Source organism: Sus scrofa, chromosome 7 (genome assembly GCF_000003025.6).
Source record: "Sus scrofa isolate TJ Tabasco breed Duroc chromosome 7, Sscrofa11.1, whole genome shotgun sequence".
In the NCBI taxonomy this organism is placed as follows: Eukaryota; Metazoa; Chordata; class Mammalia; order Artiodactyla; family Suidae; genus Sus; species Sus scrofa.
The window spans coordinates 23685992-23703869 of NC_010449.5; the positions used below are offsets into that span (position 1 = coordinate 23685992).

Here is a 17878-nt window from a genome sequence, read left to right on the forward strand (position 1 = left end):
AAGAAAGGGCAGGGGTGGGAGAGCACTGGCATGTGTGGGCACGGGCACAGTGCACACGTGTCTGCCTCGGGGAATCTTGCGGGTCAGAACTCATTGTTCAGGTTTGGAATGGAGTGCTGCTCTGCATGGGAGAATCCCAGGAGTGGAAGTGGAGGGCACAGGGGACAGGGAGAGGAAGCCTCTGGATGCTGGGACCACAGGGTGGGCGAGAGACCCTCGGAGGAGTCCGAGAGCCAAGAGGCCCCAGGTCTCCAAGGGACCAGGCAGATGTTCAGAGGGCAGGAGGAGGAAGGGCTGGTGAGAAAGATCCTGTGAGAGGAAGCTGCTGTGATTCAGAGAAAAGACTGCAAGCTGTGAGCAACCCAGGCGTCCGGTTCCTCTCACAGGCCGGAGATTTCGGAAGTGGCATGCAAAGAGCTCGGATTCGGAGTGGGGGCTGGGGTTGGGGTTAGGATCCCTAAACGGGGGGTCGAGGGGTAAGCAACAGAAAACTTGGGTGTCCAGATGTGTCCCTTCACTCAGGAGGCTTTTGTCTGGTTTCCAAGCACATCGGTTGCCCCCCTGTAAGAGTCACATAAAACCAAAGCCGAATAAGCCCTGACACCTGGCCCCCCCAGGCCTCCCTCTTTTCAACGTCTCTCCCTGGTGTCTGGCCCCCAGCCCTGTTGGGGGTTCCCCTGAGATGAGGGCTGTTCACTTTCTCTGACCACACCGTTTCCGCTTCTGTGTCTCTTATTTCCTAGGCTGATAAAAATACTGAGCCCTAGAGGCCCTGGCTTCCTCTGACCCCCCGGGGCCAGGCAGCAGGCATCCTGTCCACCACGGTTGGGGGAGGGGGGACCAGGGATCCCCAAGGGATGACTCAGTGCCTACCATGAAACGCTGGGGAGGTGGAAGTGTGTGTAACGTAGCTTGCTCTCTAGAGCTGGAGCAAGGAATTACTTCTCAGTGGAGGGTGCATTGGGGTTCAGGTAGAGAAAGAAGGTTGGGAATGAGACTGGTGAGATCGATGGGGGGGTGAAGTTGGGGGATTGGGGTTGGGGCAGGTTTGGGTTAAGCTAGGAAAAGGGTCTGGGAGGGACTCTGCCATGCAGTTCAGCCGAGCATCCAGGAGCCCAGAGATAAATTCAAACTTTGCTTCAGTTTACCATCCAATAGGGGAGGCGGGCCCACACTAATCCACCCATTTGAGGCCTGCCGAGTGAATGCCAGAGTAGGGTTCAGTGGCTATAGCGAAAGGGGAGGTACACCCCATCTGAGAGCACCCAGGGGTCTCTGAGGGAGGAGTGGGCATTTGATGAAAGGGTAGGATTTCTGTGGGAGGAGGTGAAGGCAAGCGCTCTAGAGATCAGTGAAAAGGCTGGAGCAGAGGCGGGCGGGGGGGGGGGGGTCCGGAAACAAAGGATGTGCATTCGGGAAAGATGAATGCCCCCGAGGAAGGTGAAGCACGGGGGTGAGAGAGCATGTGTGGAAGAAAGGACCCAGAATGTCCGGCTAAGGGATTTGGACTTCATCCCGTGGGCTGTGGCACTGTGTCAGCCGTGAGGAGGAGGGAAAACAGGGGTGTGGCATGGGTACTAGCAAAACAACTGCCATTTGGGGACACAGACTGTGTTAATCTACATACTATGCGTTAACCAAGCCCCTTTTCCTAATGTCAGAATCCAGCCAGCAAATGTTCAAAAGCGGGGGGTGGGGGGTGGGGGTGGGTCTCCATCACACAGATGAGGAAACCCAGGTGCATAAGCGTACTGTAACTTGATCGCCGTCACACAGCGAAAAAGCAGAGGCATTAGCATTAAACTCATCTGACTCCAAAACGCGTGTACTTTCTGCTTAGGTTCCAGTAGCTACAAGAGGCATTAAAGGAAGGAACAGATCTTATAAACTTTGAGAGGGTGGGAGTTCCCATCGTGGCTCAGGTTCATGAACCCCACTAGTACCCATGAGGACGCAGGTTTGATTCCTGGCCTCTCTCTGTGGGTTAAGGATCTGACGTTGCCATGAGCTGTGGTGTAGGTCGCAGACGTGGCTGGGATCCCGCATGCCTGCAGCTGTGGCTGTAGTGTAGGCTGGCGGCTACAGCTCCGATTAGACCCCTAGCCTGGGAACCACTATATGCCATGGGTGCGGCCCTAAAAAAAAAGACAAAAGACTATATATATATATATATATATATATATATATAGTCTTTATATATATATAATATATATATAGACTATATATAGTCTTTATATATATATAAAACATTTTAAAAATAAATAAATACAATTTAACAAATAGAAAAACTTGGAGAGGTAAGTTGTTCAGACATGCCAATTGATTGATGGTGGGAGCAAGGGAAGAGGAGTCTTAGACGGCTCCGAGTTTAGAGCCAAGGGTATAGGAAAGAAGATGGTTCCCTAAACCAAGGAGGGGAAAGATGAGTTAATTTCAGACATACCCTCAGTAAATTTTTATTAAGCACCTGATAGGAGCAGAGCGCTCTGATAGACGATAGGTATAAAAGAAATAAAGTCACTGCCCTCAGGGCTTGCAGTCTAATGATCTGTGACTACATGTGACAATGGGAGGTACACCTGCTTAGAGTAATAAAGGCCTGCTGAGTTTGAGGCGTTAGCATGACACTCAGATGGAGATTTCCAGCAAGCAGTTCTGGAGCTTGAGAAAACTTGAGGCTGCTGGATGGATAGCTTTGGGCATCATTCCCTTCCAGGTGGAGGTGGAGCCTCTGAATGGACAGGATCCGCAAGAGAGAGGGTGACTAGAAGAGCCTCGAGGATGATCAAGGGGAGAGGATCCAATAAAGGAGAGAACAGTCAGAACTAGGGCAAGGGCGGGGCATGCCAAGCAGAGACTGGGCAGCCACATCTGATGCTTCAAAGAAGTCTAGTAGGTGAGAGTTCAAAAGATCCTCTGGGTTCAGGAACTAGACGATTACAAATTTTGAGAAAACAGTTTCCACTTACCAGAGGGGCAGAAATCGCTTTACACAGGTTGAGGAATGAGTAGGAGGTGAGGAAAGGGAGGTGGTACAAAGCCATAGAGTGGTGACTATAGAAGGTAACTTAGAATCATCTCTAGTTCAACCCACGATTTTTACAGTGAGGAAAATTTTACCAGTTCCCAAAAAAGCGGTTAGTCAGGGGGTTGGTCTCTCGAGACATCACACAGAAAAGGAAGGTGAGGGTTGTAATGGACATTTGAGGAAGAAGTCCAGGGAAGAAATATTATTTCAAGAAATAAAGTCAAGGAGTTACCGTTGTGGCTCAGCGGCTTAAAAACCCGACTAGTATTCCTGAGGATGCGGCTTTGATCCCTGGCCTGGCTCAGTAGATTAAAGGATCTGGTGTTGTCATGAGCTATGGTGTGGGTGGCAGATGTGGCTCAGATCCCAAGTTGCTGTGGCTGTGGTGTAGGCTGGCAGCTGTAGCTCTGATTTCACCCCTGGCCTGGGAACTTCCATATGCTGCAGGTGCAGCACTTAAAAAAAAAAAAAAAAAAAAAAACGGAGTTCCCATTGTGGCTCAGTAGTTAGCAAACCCGACTAGCATCCATGAGGACTCGGGTTCAATCCCTGGCCTTGCTCCGTGGGGTAAGGATCTGGCGTTGCTGTGAGCTGTGGTGTAGGTCATACGTGGCTCAAATCCAAGTTGCTGTGGCTGTGGCGTAGGCCGGCAGCTACAGCTGTGATTCAACCCCTAGCCTGGGAACTTCCATATGCCATGGTTGCAGCCCTAAAAAGTCAAAAGACTCCCCCCCCAAAAAAAAAAATTTTAAAAAACCAAAAAAAAAAAAGGAAAGAAAATTCCTTGGATAGGAGAGACGGGAGAGAGAGCATCCTTCTCTGGGGCAAGAAGGAAAAAGAAAACATTAAATGAAGGGAAAAGAAGGAAGAGAGTCACCTGGGATGGCCTTAAGCTAAAGAAAAAGATGACAACATCACCAAGAGTAACGTGAAGGTTGAGAACAGCACCTGCAGGAGTAGAATAAGGGAATCAAAGCCTGGAGAACACTGAGGGATCTCTGAGGAAAGATGGCTGTGAAGGTTGTAGCAAGCCTCTTATGAAGACGTAGTGCCCTCCTGCCATGTTGGGCAGCCTCAGAGAAAGACCCAAGAAAGAGACAATTGAGTTCACCCAAATCAGGCTTTTCAAAATCTTCTCAGTGGAATATCAGGTAGGTAAGTGATCCTAGAGTGCTAGTGAAAGTAGTTGATTTTTTGACCATGCAGTACAGGTTAAACCAAAGAGACAAGGAAAACAAGGAAAGAAGAATAAAAAGGAAATTTGGGTAAGAGTGAAGAATGGATTCAAGGGGAGGGTGAGAGTGGGAGATGTAAAAAGTGGGTAGTTATGATGAGAGGGAAAATTCATAATTCAAGGTCTCGAAGGACTAGTCCTTCCAAGTGATGCCGAGGTATGAGATAGGACCTTACGTGTTGTGTGCTTACAGGTGGCTACATCGGAACAGGGAAAGAGGCTGTAATGCTGCTGGTGGAGTTGAGAAAGTTGAAGCACTGAGAGGCCAGACTGTAAGGCTCATCTGATCTGTGTGGTTTTGAAGTCACTGAAAGGTAATGGTAGGGGTGAGATATGGAGAAAACCTGAGCTAGATAAACAAATTGTTAAGAGCACAGTAGAGATGTTGGTGGAGAAGATTGAGCTGTGAAGACCAGAAAATGGAAAATGCGAAAGGCGTGGGCTTCAAGAGAGGAGGAGATTATCAACAGTGCAGAGGGGAGAGAGGGCAGTGGTCCCTCCTCTGCCCTCCTGCCCCTAGTGATGGGTGTGGAAAAAGGACGGCTTCACGAAAGACGGAAGGGGCATCATTAGGGGAAGGCCAGCTTTCAAAGTACCAGAGGAGGATGCTTTCAAAAGTGAAATAGAGGATTTGAATATATGAAGAGTTCCAAAAATTATTGTGAAATGGGAAGTTCCCTGGTGGTTCAGCGAATCATGGCATTGCCACTGTTGTAACTTGGGTTGCCACTGTGGTGCAGGTTCAATCCCTGGCCCAGGAACTTCTGCACATTGAGATCACGGCCAAAAAAAATTTCATTGTGAAATGGAATAGTTGAAGCATCCTCGTTGGATAGGGAATCAAATCCAAGGAGGTTAAATCCCAGTGAAAGTTCAGGAGAAGAATTCCAAGTCTGGAGGGTTTTGTTACTAGAAGAAAGAGGCTGCCGCTTCTGGAATTTAGAATGGGAGACACGTTGCGTTTATCATGAGGGACAACAAATACCGTGAGGAGTCTTGGGGGATGCACAAGATAAGATGTCTCTTCCAAGTCCATGGCTTTCTTCATGCTGACAGTTCCCAATGTTGACTCTCTGGTTCTGACATTGCCTCTCATCTCATATATACAACCACCAAGTGATATCTCTTGGCAAGACTCGAATGTCATCCAAGACTTGAAGTTCTCTCCAATAGCTTTAAACTTAAATCCAAAATTGAACTTCTGGTTCTCCCATCCCACCAGAATCCTACTTCTCTCCCAGTCTTGCCATCTTCCACTTCCATCACCCATCCAATCCATCATCTTATCCTGTCCATTCGACCCCTGAAATATATCCCAATATAGATAAAGAAGTTTACCTTTCTCCATCTTCATGGCTGCCACCATCTTCCTCCAGGATTACTGCAACTGCCTTGTAACTGGTGTTCCTGCCTTCGGTCTTACCCCCTGCCCTGCGTCTGGTCGAGACACCGGAGCCACTGTGATCTTTGTACATGTAAATCCAATCGCCTCTACCTCACATCTCCCTCCCACCCATCCCCACATGTACACACCCTGACACCCTCCAAAATTTCCCATGTGTGAATAAAATCCATATGCTTGACCTGTTCTTACACAGCCCTGAGTGCCCTGACCCGGCCCCTCCTCTCTGACCTCATCTCCCACCCCTCTCGCACTCTGTCTGCTCCAGCCACCCTGGCCTCTGTTCTGTTTCTCAGCACCCACAGTTCATGTGCACCTTCCGGCCTTTGAAGCAGCTGTTCCCTTTGCTTGGAATATGCTTCTCCCCTAAACCTTCACTCAGCCACTCTTCTCATTTGGGTCTCAGCTTAAAATACCACTTTAAAATCAGGGAGAACTCTCCTGACCACTGTGTCTAAAGTAGTTCCCTCCACTCTTCTCACCAGTCCCCCTGTTTCCTCGTAGCGCTGTTTACTGCCCGCTTCTCTGGCGTGTTTCCTCTCGGCCATGCCTTGCTAGGGTGTAAGCTCCATGAGTGTGTGTTCCTTGCCTGACTTGTTTGCCTCTGTATCCCTCCTGCCTGGAATTTCTCAGCACACAGAAAAACTCTCACTAAAGACTTGGTAAACAGAGGTGTGGATGGATAATGGGGAAGCGTGGGATAAAGCTCCACTTAGGTTTGGGGGCTCAGATTGAACTTACACTTAGAGTCAGGTTTAACTAGAGGGTTAGGAATAGGGATGAGTCTATTTCAAGATCAGTTCTAGAAACAGGGTTGCATTACTTTAGAGGATAAATTCATTTGGGGGTTCGTTTACTGAGATATGTTTAGATTTAAGGTTGGGGTTGAGTTTGAGTTGTGATTTGGGTTGAGGTTAAATATGGGTTAGGATCAAAGTCAGCATTAAATCCCAGTTTAGGTTTTGAGGCTAAGTTCAAGTTTGAGTCTAATGTCATTTCAGCCTTGTTTGGAGGACTCAGAGATTTCACTAGTTTCTCCGCAGAGACCACTGTAGAAACTGCATTTCCCTGAGTTTTGGGCACAAGACTCCAGTCATCACCCCTCCCACACAGGGAAAGCCCCAAACCAACTGCTGGCCTCCTCAAGAAAGAAACCGAATTTCACACAACCTCCGAAACTAAGATTGAAACCAAGATTGGCCCATCTCAAGGCGCGTCCTCCAGCACATTGAGAATGTCGCTGATGGAGCCTCGGCCCAGCTCTCGAGCTTCCTTCCTCTCTGTCTCTCATGTCTTCTCATCACTCCTTCTCACCTTCCCGTTTTTGTCCTGCAATGCCCCCTTCTTCCTCTCTTCCTGGGGTTTTTCCCTTTATTTCTCACTGTACCATTTTATATTTTAATAAAGCCGAGGTCTCCTAGTCCATCAGCTCCTACTGTTGGAGAGGAGGCAGAAAGAAACAGCAGGACGGCAAAGGGACTCCAGAGAAAGAGACTCAGAGGAAAGGCAAGAAACAGGGACCAAGAGAGAGGCCAACAGTGACACAAGACACAGTGAGGTTAAAAGAAATAAGATGAGGCCAAGATAGAGACCAAGCTATTTAAAAGAGCCATCTGTGGCTACCCTTCTTCCGCCATCGCATCTGGTCAGCCACCAAGATTTTGCCTAGAAACGTTCCTCCTCTCCATTCTCCTGCTGCTGCTGCTGCTGCTGCTGCTGCTGCTGCTGCTGCTGCTGCTGCCTTAATACGAATGCAGGCTCTTGTCATCTCCTTGCTGGGTTGTTGCAAAATCCTCCTAACTGGTCTCCACACTTCTCATTTCCCCTCCAGCCCCCCATCTTCCATACTTCCATTTATTTATTTTGGCCATGCCCATGGCATGTGGCAGTTCCAGGGGCCAGGGATCAAACCTGTGCCAATGCAGTGACCGTGTCAGATCCTTAACCCACTGCACACAAGGCAACGCCCCTCGAGTCATTCTCATTTTTTAAATATACCAATTTGAGGGGGTCCCTCTTTCACTTAAAAATTTTGGCAGCTCCCTATCATGATGAGAAGGAATTCCAAACCATTTTTCTTGTGTGCAAACCCTTCAGCATGTGTCCTCAGCTTACTTCCCAAGCCTCATCCCTGCTCCTTCTACGTGTACCCATGTGTACATCTCCACACACCATATACTCTTTTTTACCTCCCATCTTTGCACCTTCTGTTCCCTCTCTCTGCCCCTCACCATCTTTTTTGCTTTGATACTTAATGCCTCTCCCTCAGGCCAGGTTCAATGGCTTTTCTGTGGGCTGCTTTAAGCCCACTGTCATGCAACTTATCACATTTTATTTTATTTGACTTTCTTTTTAGGGCCGCACCCGCAGCATATGGAGATTCCCAGGCTAGGGATCTAATCGGAGCTGTATCTGCCAGCCTGCGCTGGAGCCACAGCAACGTGGGATCCGAGCCTGAGGGGTTTTGATGTCCTGTGGCACAGAAGTTACATTCAGGCTGTGCATGAACTATTTCTCCTGTTCTCCTCCCCCTGCTTGAGGCCCTGCAGCTTTGCCTCTCATGCCTTGCTGCTCTGACCTATGACTTCTTTTTGTTTGCATTCCATCTCTTTAGTTTTCTCTCTGTTCCACAAACATTTACTGAGCATCTACATGAGGCATTGAGGATACGGATGGGAAAGACAGTCCCCTGACCTCTGGGACCTCAAAGACCAATTGTGGAAGACTGGTTGGTTATCAGATAATTACAATGAAGTGTGGGAGTCCCTGTCATGGGTCAGCAGGTAATGAACCCAGTAAGCATCCATGAGGATGCAGATTCAATCCCTGGCCTTGCTCAGCGGGTTAAGGATCCAGCGTTCCCACAAGCTGTGGTGTAGGTCGCAGATGCGACTCAGATCTTGCATTGCTGTGGCTGTGGTGTAGGCTGGTGGCTACCCCTAGCCTGGGAACCTCCATATGCCTCAGGTGCGGCCCTAAAAGACAAAAAAAAAAAAGAGAGAAACTTTTCTTTTTCTTAATGTGTAACCTACAAGCTAAGTGAAAACTGGCTCCTATTCCATAACGTTTGTATCATTTTTCATACTAGCCAAATACTAGAAACAGGGAGTTCCCGTCGTGGTGCAGCAGAAACAAATTCGACTAGGAACCATGAGGTTGCGGGTTCGATCCCTGGCCTTGCTCAGTGGGTTAAGGATCCGGCGTTGCCGTGAGCTGTGGTGTAGGTCGCAGATGTGGCTCGGATCTAGTGTTGCTGTGGCTCTGGTGTAGGCCGGCAGCAACAGCTCTGATTAGACTCCTAGCCTGAGAACCTCCATAAGCTGTGGCTGCGGCCCTATAAAGACAAAAAAAAAAAAAAAAAGGCCAAATACTAGAAACAAACCAAATGCCCATCAACAGAAGAATAGATAAGTTAATTGGGGTATATGCACACAATAGCATCACACAATAACATGCACACAATAACATCACAATGAAATAAAAATTACTACTGACAGACACAACCATATAGATGAATATCACAAACACAACAGCGAGAATAAAAGCCAAGCACAGATGAGTTGTCTGTGTGGATTCATTTCTATGAAGTTCAAGCGCAGGAAGAACTTAATCTATAGTGACAGAGGTCAGAGAGCAGTTGGTTGTCTTTGGCAGGTATGAACTGGGAGTGGGCATGAGAGAACTTTCTGGAGACCTAAAAATATATTGGACTGGATGGTGGCAACATGGCTACAAGAAGATGGAAAAGTTCCTCAGGCTGTCCACTTGGGAGACGGGCTTCTCACGGGACCTAAGTTCTGCATCAGCAGAGGGGGAAATCCTTAATGATTTGACAATTACAAAGTGTATTGGCTTTACCGATGTATTTTCAACACAATCCCTCTGCTGTCCCCACCCCACCCTAGGTCACCACCCTTAAGCTCCACCTGTGTGGAATTCTGAAGCCTCCCCTGTAGAGAACTTTAGCAGTTGCCACGTTCTTTTGATGCAGGAACGTGTTGTCTAGAGTTAGACACATCTGATCTGTGGGGCCCACCCAAGGTTGGGACATGGTGGGGGGCGGCCTTCTGCAGTGAGATGAAACCTCATTGTAGGTGATTTCATGGCCTCATCCCTGAGTCAGATCTTCCAAATGAGGACACTTTGGAGAGCAAAAGGGGGCTCCCTGAAGATTTCCTCCAGGACAGCAGGAACAAACCAGGATGTCCCAGGCAGGAGGGTATAGAAGGGAACTTGTTGATATGAAATCAGCCAGATGACCTGGAAAATACACAGACTGGGACAAGTGTGACTTGAGCCTCTTGGGCCCAGGACAGGGGTACAGAGGAGGAAACGTGCACAGAGAGAAGCCCGTAATCAGCCAAGGGTGCAGAGGTGTTATACATAATCGCTCTTCAGGGAACCAGGCAAGCAGCCCACGCCCCAGCTGCACTCCATCTCCTCCTCTGAACTCACCGTCCCTTCTCTGGAACTCCTAAGCCTGACCCCGCTCCCTGGCCCTCCCAGCCCACGGTTCCCCTGACCCCACTCCCTTTCCCAGAACTCAGTCATCTGAGCCCCCAGCCTGCGGTTCTCTCCTAGGCCTCAGCCTTTCCTGCCTTCGGCTGAAACAGCAGCATCTTCTAAGCCCTGGGGGCTTCCCCAGGCCCCAGCCCCGGCCTAGAACCCGCCCGCCGCCTGCCACGCTGCCACTGCCGCTTCCTCTATAAAGGGACCCAGGCGCCCAGGCCAAGGGGCCCCGCACAGCAGGTGAGACTCTCCCACCCCATCTCCTAGGGCTGCCCGGGTGCTGGACTCCCCCCTCAGACCTTCGGTCCCTCCGCCCGCTCCCTGGCCTTCCTGCCCCTCCTGCATCTTCAGCCCTCGGCCTGGGCCTTGGTGGGTTTGGTTTTGGTTTGTTCTCTCTGATTCTTTATCTGTCAGGCTCTTTCTAGCTCTCACACACTCTGATCCCTCTCTGTTCCCTTCCCATCTCTGTTTCTCTCTGGGTCTCCCCCTGCTCACCTCGGGATTTCCCTGAGTGCCTCTGGTCCCCTTCTCTGTCTGGCGCCCCGTCTCTTGTCTCTCGGGGTGGCTGTCTCCGAGGGCAGGAGGCCCTTCTTCCGCAGGGTGCCCCGCCCCGCTCACTGTCTCTCTCCCCCCACAGGTTTTCCCCATGACACCACCTGGACGCCTCTACCTCCGGAGGGTGTGCAGCACCCCCATCCTCCTCCTCCTGGGGCTGCTGCTGGCCCTGCCGCCCGAGGCCCAGGTGAGGCAGCAGGAGAGCGGGCCGTGGGGGCAGCCTTGCCCAACCTTGGGCCTCAGAGCCTCTCTGACGCTCTTCTCCCCTAGGGGCTCCCTGGCGTCGGCCTCCCACCCTCAGCTGCACAGCCTGCCCATCAGCACCCCCCAAAGCACTTGGCCAGAGGCACCCTCAAACCTGCCGCTCACCTCGTTGGTAAACATCCACCTGGCCTCCCAGACCTGTAGCCCCCAGCCCTCCTCCTATGCCCCTGCTTCAGGGACTGAAGCATCCCTCCCCCCATCTCCCCCCACCCCCTAAATGGAGGCATCCCACTCCCGACTCCCTCCCAACCATCCCCCAGGAACTCAGTCCAGCACCTGCTTCCTCAGGGATTGAGACCTCCGACCCCCAGGTCCTTGACTCCCACCCCCTCTGGCTCTTCCTAGGAGACCCCAGCACCCCGGACTCACTGCGCTGGAGAGCGAACACGGATCGTGCCTTCCTCCGCCATGGCTTCTTGCTGAGCAACAACTCCCTGCTGGTCCCCACCAGTGGCCTCTACTTTGTCTACTCCCAGGTCGTCTTCTCCGGGGAAGGCTGCTTCCCCAAGGCCACCCCCACCCCTCTCTACCTGGCCCACGAGGTCCAGCTCTTCTCCTCCCAGTACCCCTTCCACGTGCCGCTCCTCAGCGCTCAGAAGTCCGTGTGCCCCGGGCCACAGGGACCTTGGGTGCGCTCTGTGTACCAGGGGGCTGTGTTCCTGCTCACCCAGGGAGATCAGCTGTCCACACACACAGACGGCACCCCCCACCTGCTCCTCAGCCCCAGTAGCGTCTTCTTTGGAGCCTTCGCTCTATAGAAGAATCCAGAAAGAAAAAAATTGGTTTCAAGGCCTTCTCCCCTTTTCACCTCCCTTATGACCACTTCGGAGGTCACCGCGCCTCTCCTCTGACAATTTCCAACAGTCTCATCTTCCCCCACGCTCAGCACCTGGAGCTTCTGTAGAAGGAATTCTAGGCACCTCGGGGGAACTGGAACCACCCCGGATGCTCTGCTGAGGATCTGAATGCCCGCCTGGAGCCCTTCCCCTGTCCTGCCCGTCTAGGGGGCCTCGTCCAGGACGTGGAAGGGAAGCTGACCCATGAGGGACTTTGAACGGATGACCGGAGGCGGTGTGGGGGGGTTATTTATGAAGGGGAAAATTAAATTATTTATTTATGGAGGATGGAGAGAAGGGAATCACAGAGGGATGTCAGAAGAGTGTGACACATGTGCCCAAGAGATAAAGTGACAGAAGGCATGGGCTCCAGATGACCCGGCCAGAGAGGGCAAAGTGGCTCAGGAAGGGGCTGCTTGACTGGAGGCTCATGAGGAGACGGCTGACCCTCGATGAAACCCAATAAAGCTCTTTTCTCTGAAATGCTGTCTGCTCGTATCTGTCACTCGGGAGGGGAGAATTCTCCAGATGTCTCTAAGGAGTGGAGGGAGGACAGGAATCAGAGGGGACGGGAGCTGTGGGTGTGTGATGAGGCCTAAGGGGCTCAGGTGAGAGATGGCGGCCTCAGGGTGAGGGCAGCCAGACCCCTGCAGGAGAAGCAGATGGTCCTCTGAGAAGACAAAGGAAGAGATGCAGGGCCAAGGTCTTGAGAACCGAGGTCGGGGGTCGCCTGGCAGATATGGCCACAGGTAGAGGGACAGAGGAATAGGGGTGACAGGAGGCTTCCCGGGAGAAGGGAACACACTGAGGGGTGTTCGGGATTCTGAGGGAGGAGCACGGGGACGCCCTGGGAGACATGGCCGTGCCAGGGCCATGAGGAGTGGGAGAGCCTCTGAGGCTAGCGGCTGGAGATACAGGGACATTTGAGGAGACACGGTCATGGCCAGGAGCGCCGAGGGCCTGGACAGTCTCTAGGAATCTCGAAGAAGCAGGAATTCTTTGAGGATACGTGGCCACACAAAGGGAGGCTGAGGTGTGGGGACTTCATGCAGAAGTCAGGGCCTCACATTCCCTTGGAAGCCGAGACTGAAACCAGCAGCAGAGTTTTGGTGAGTTCCTGTCAGAGTGAAAGGAGAAGGCCCGCCATGGTGGGTTTGTGAATTCCCAGCCTGGCTTCCTCTCCCTCTGGGGCTGTCCCAGGCCTGTTCCTGCCGTCCTCCCCCAGCCCGTGTAGGGCCTCCAGCTGCCCTTCTCCCAGCTCCTCTTCCCTCCAGGAGACGAAACATGGGTCTCAGCACCCAGCGCGGTGTCGTCTAAGTTTTCTCTCCATTAAAACTCAGCTTTCTGAAGCTCCTCCCATTCCTAGTTCTACCCCTACCTGAGCCCTGTTCGGAAATCAGAGAGAAATAGAAGTCATCCCCCAAAGAAAAGGAATTTGTCCCCCAAAGAAACAGAACTTGTCCCCCAAAGAAATGGAAACAATGGGAAATGGGAGGCAGGGGGGACCTGGGGTCCAGCCTCCAGGGTCCTACACACAGAGCAGTAACTGGCCCAGCAAGCCCACCTCAGGATCCGGGCAGGGAGGGTAGGAAGTATCCCTGATGCCTGGGTGTCCCCAACTTTCCAAACCGCCGCCCCCGCTATGGAGATGAAACTAAGACAGAAGGTGCAGGGCCCGCTACCGCTTCCTCCAGATGAGCTCATGGGTTTCTCCACCAAGGAAGTTTTCCGCTGGTTGAAAGAGAGCCTCTCCCCGCCCTCTTCTCACCCAGAGCGTATAAATGCAGCTGTTTGCACACCCAGCCAGCAGAAGCTCCCAGAGTGAGGACACCAGGGGACCAGCCAGGAGAGAGACAAGCCACTCCAGGACCCCCTAGAAATAACCTCTCAGAAGACACACCCCCGAACAGGCAGCCGGACGACTCTCTCCCTCTCACACGCTGCCCCGGGGCGCCACCATCTCCCAGCTGGACCTGAGCCCCTCTGAAAAAGACACCATGAGCACTGAGAGCATGATCCGAGACGTGGAGCTGGCGGAGGAGGCGCTCGCCAAGAAGGCCGGGGGCCCCCAGGGCTCCAGGAGGTGCCTGTGCCTCAGCCTCTTCTCCTTCCTCCTGGTCGCAGGAGCCACCACGCTCTTCTGCCTACTGCACTTCGAGGTTATCGGCCCCCAGAAGGAAGAGGTGAGCGCCTGGCCAGCCTTGGCTCATTCTCCCACCCGGAGAGAAATGGGGAAGAAAGAGGGCCAGAGACGAGCTGGGGGAAAGAAGTGTGCTGATGGGGAGTGTGGGGAGGAAATCATGGAGAAAGATGGGGAGGCAGAAGGAGACGTGGAGAGAGATGGGGGGAGAGAGAGAAGGATAGAGAGAAATCCGGTGCCCGGCCCTTGGGAAATGCTCTCTAAATATTTGTTGCACGAATGAGTGAGTAAGCAGGGACACCGATATAAAGAGAGATGAGTAGACAGACAAGGGGTGTGGTAGAAAGATAGGGAAAAAACAAGTGATCTGGATAAAGATAGTGAGACAGGAAGAGGTAGAGGAGATAGGAAAGAGAGATAAGGAGAGAAGAAGGAAGCGTGGGTGTCTGGCACGTGGAAGGCACTCAATGAAAGAGTTGTTGAATGGATGGGTGGATGAGAAAATGGATGAGTGGAGAGAAAAAACTAGACATCAGGGCAGAGAGTACAAGCTAGAGAAGCAGGTGGCTGTTTTCCCTTCAGAGGGGACTTATTCAAATCTAATTAATCCTTCTTCTTCTCCCCAACAGTTTCCAGCTGGCCCCTTGAGCATCAACCCTCTGGCCCAAGGACTCAGTAAGTATCTCTAAAACCTGTCTCTCAGTTCTGAGCTTGGACAGGGGTGGGGTTAGTGCTGGGGTGGAAGGAAGAAGGGAAATTTAGGGTCTGGGTTTGGCGGGGGGAATGCAGGTCAAAGTAGTGAGATATTTTCTGGGAAGTCTGAGGGTCTCATCTTTTTCTTTCCTCTTTCCTCCTCAGGATCATCGTCTCAAACCTCAGATAAGCCCGTCGCCCACGTTGTAGGTAAGAGTTCTGAGGATGTGTCTGGGGGATGAAGAAATAGGCAGGACAGAGAGGGATAGGATTTGGGGGCTGAAGCCAGGCTGAGGGTAGCCAGAGCTTGGAGATAGTATGAGGAGGACTCGCTGAGCTCCAGGGGAGGATGGGGGATACTCAGAACTTGAGGAGGATACTCAGAACCTCATGGACAGATGGGATGTGGGAAGACAGACCGAGGGGACAGGAACCGGATGTGGGGGGCGGGCAGAACTCGAGGGCCAGGATGTGGAGAGTGGAACTGACAGGGTCACACTGACTCACCCCTCCCTCTTTGTCTCCTCCCTCCAGCCAATGTCAAAGCCGAGGGACAGCTCCAATGGCAGAGTGGGTATGCCAATGCCCTCCTGGCCAACGGCGTGAAGCTGAAAGACAACCAGCTGGTGGTGCCGACAGATGGGCTGTACCTCATCTACTCCCAGGTCCTCTTCAGGGGCCAAGGCTGCCCTTCCACCAACGTTTTCCTCACTCACACCATCAGCCGCATCGCCGTCTCCTACCAGACCAAGGTCAACCTCCTCTCTGCCATCAAGAGCCCTTGCCAGAGGGAGACCCCCGAGGGGGCTGAGGCCAAGCCCTGGTACGAACCCATCTACCTGGGAGGGGTCTTCCAGCTGGAGAAGGATGATCGACTCAGTGCCGAGATCAACCTGCCCGACTATCTGGACTTTGCTGAATCTGGGCAGGTCTATTTTGGGATCATTGCCCTGTGAGGGGGCAGGACATCCGTTCCCTCCCCTGTCCATCCCTTTATTATTTTACTCCTTCAGACCCCCTCACGTCCTTCTGGTTTAGAAAGAGAATGAGGGGCTGGGGACTGGGCTCCAAGCTTAAAACTTTAAACAACAACAGCAACACTTAGAAATCAGGGATTCAGGGATGTGTGGCCTGGACAACCAGGCACTGACCACCACCAAGAATTGGAACTGGGGCTTCCAGACTCGCTGGGGTCCTTGGGTTTGGATTCCTGGATGCAACCTGGGACATCTGGAATGTGGCTGCCAGGGAAGCTTGGGTTCCAATCGGAATACTTCAGAACATTCCTTGAGAAGATTTCACCTCAATCTTGATGACTTTTTAGGCTTCCCTTTCTTCCAATTTTCCAGACTTCCCTGGGATGGGGAGCCCAGCCCCAAACCCCACAGGGCCAGCTCCCTCTTATTTATATTTGCACTTGGCATTATTATTTATTTATTTATTTATTATTTATTTACTAGTGAATGTATTTATTCAGGAGGGCGAGGTGTCCTGGGAGACCCAGCATAAGGGCTGCCTTGGTTCAGATGTGTTTTCTGTGAAAACGGAGCTGAACTGTAGGTTGCTCCCACCTGGCCTCCTAGCCTCTGTGCCTCCTTTTGCTTATGTTTTTAAAAACAAATATTTATCTGATCGAGTTGTCTAAATAATGCTGATTTGGTGACTAACTTGTCGCTACATCGCTGAACCTCTGCTCCCCAGGGGAGTTGTGTCTGTAACCGCCCTACTGGTCAGTGGCGAGAAATAAAAGCGTGCTTAGAAAAGAAATCTGGCCTCTTTCTGCGACTGAATTCTGCATCTCCTTGGGGGGGTGAGGCTGCTCCCCAAAATTCTTTCTCCACCGGGCTTAGGATTCCCTGGGCTTCACTCCTGAGCTTGGACTGCCTGGGCTCAGGAGCCTCTGCAAGAAACAAAGCCCAGCCAAACAGGTCCCTCCCCTAAGAAAGGAACCTGAAGGTAATTACCTCTCCCTCAGGGTGTGGGAATTTCCAAGTCTGGGAATTCCTATCCCAGCTGGGGAAGTCCTGCAGTGCAGGTGAGACTTCCGGCTGAAAGAGCCAGGGAGCGGCCAGATGCTCAGGTACCTGAACCAGAGCCAAGGGACTTCCAGACAGTGAGGCAACTGGGCTCCAAATAACCTGATCCCACCCTGCACCCCTCCTCCCACCAGCCCAGTCCTAACTATGCGACTGGAACCAGTCACTGAACCTCACCTATCAGAGGTAGGAACCTCCACCACGTATGGAGCCACGGGGCACAGAAGACCTGAATGACATCTGAGCGCCTTGTAGAGAGCTCAGTGAATTCTGGCTTTCTCCCTGTCTCCAGCCCCCAATCTTCTGTCCCCTTCCATCTCTCAGTGGACGGAATTGAGAAGGAAGAAAATAAAAAAACAGGAAGAAAATGTGGGTGAAGGGCCCCCATGCCAGCTTGGTCTCACTGATGTTCTTGGCAAGTGATGAGGAGAGGGATGTGAGGTGGTGAAGTGGAAGTAGAAACACACCCCTTTGAGTTCCTGTTGTGGCTCAGCAGTTAGGGACCTGACATTGTCTCTATGAGGATGCAGGTTCGATCCCCGGCCTCACTCATTGGGTTAAGGATCTGTTGTTGCTGCAAGGTACAGGGTAGGTTGCAGATGTGGCTCAGATCCAGCCGTTGCTGTGGCTGTGGTGTAGGCCAGCAACTGCAGCTCCGATTCAACCCCTAGCCTGGGAACTTCCATATGCTGCAGGTGTAGCCCTAAAAAGAAAGAAAGAAGAGTTCTGGTTATGGCGCAGTAGAAGCAAATCCGACTAGGATCCATGAGGTTGCGGGTTCCATCCCTGGCCTTACTCAGTGGATTAAGGATCCAGCGTTGCTGTGAGCTGTGGTGTACGTCACAGACGCAGCTCAGGTCTAGTGTTGCTGTGGCTCTGGCGTAGGCTGGCAGCAACAGCTCTGATTAGACCCCTGGCATGGGAACCTCCATATGTTGTGGATTTGGCCCTAAAAAACAAACAGAAAGAAAGAAAGAAAGAAAGAGAGAGAGAGAGAGAGAGAGAGAGAGAGAGCTGTGGTGTAGGTCGCAGACGCAGCTCGGATCCCGCGTTGCTGTGGCTCTGGCGTCGGCCAGTGGCTACAGCTCCGATTGGACCCCTAGCCTGGGAACCTCCTTATGCCGCGGGAGTGGCCCAAGAAATAGCAAAAAGACAAAAAAAAAAAAGAAAGGAAAGAAAGA

At 51.8% G+C, this 17878-nt stretch overlaps 2 protein-coding genes across 2 annotated transcripts; both read left to right on the top strand.

The window, feature by feature from the left end:
- On the top strand, positions 10396-12289 carry LTA (lymphotoxin alpha; the record flags this gene model as incomplete). The annotated part of the gene is given in 3 exon segments (NM_214453.1): positions 10396-10915; positions 10999-11104; positions 11338-12289. Coding segments are annotated over 3 exon segments (615 nt in total). The 3' UTR covers positions 11751-12289.
- On the top strand, positions 13644-16402 carry TNF (tumor necrosis factor). Its single transcript, NM_214022.1, is given in 4 exon segments — positions 13644-14011; positions 14598-14643; positions 14827-14871; positions 15196-16402. Coding segments are annotated over 4 exon segments (699 nt in total). The 5' UTR covers positions 13644-13825; the 3' UTR covers positions 15618-16402.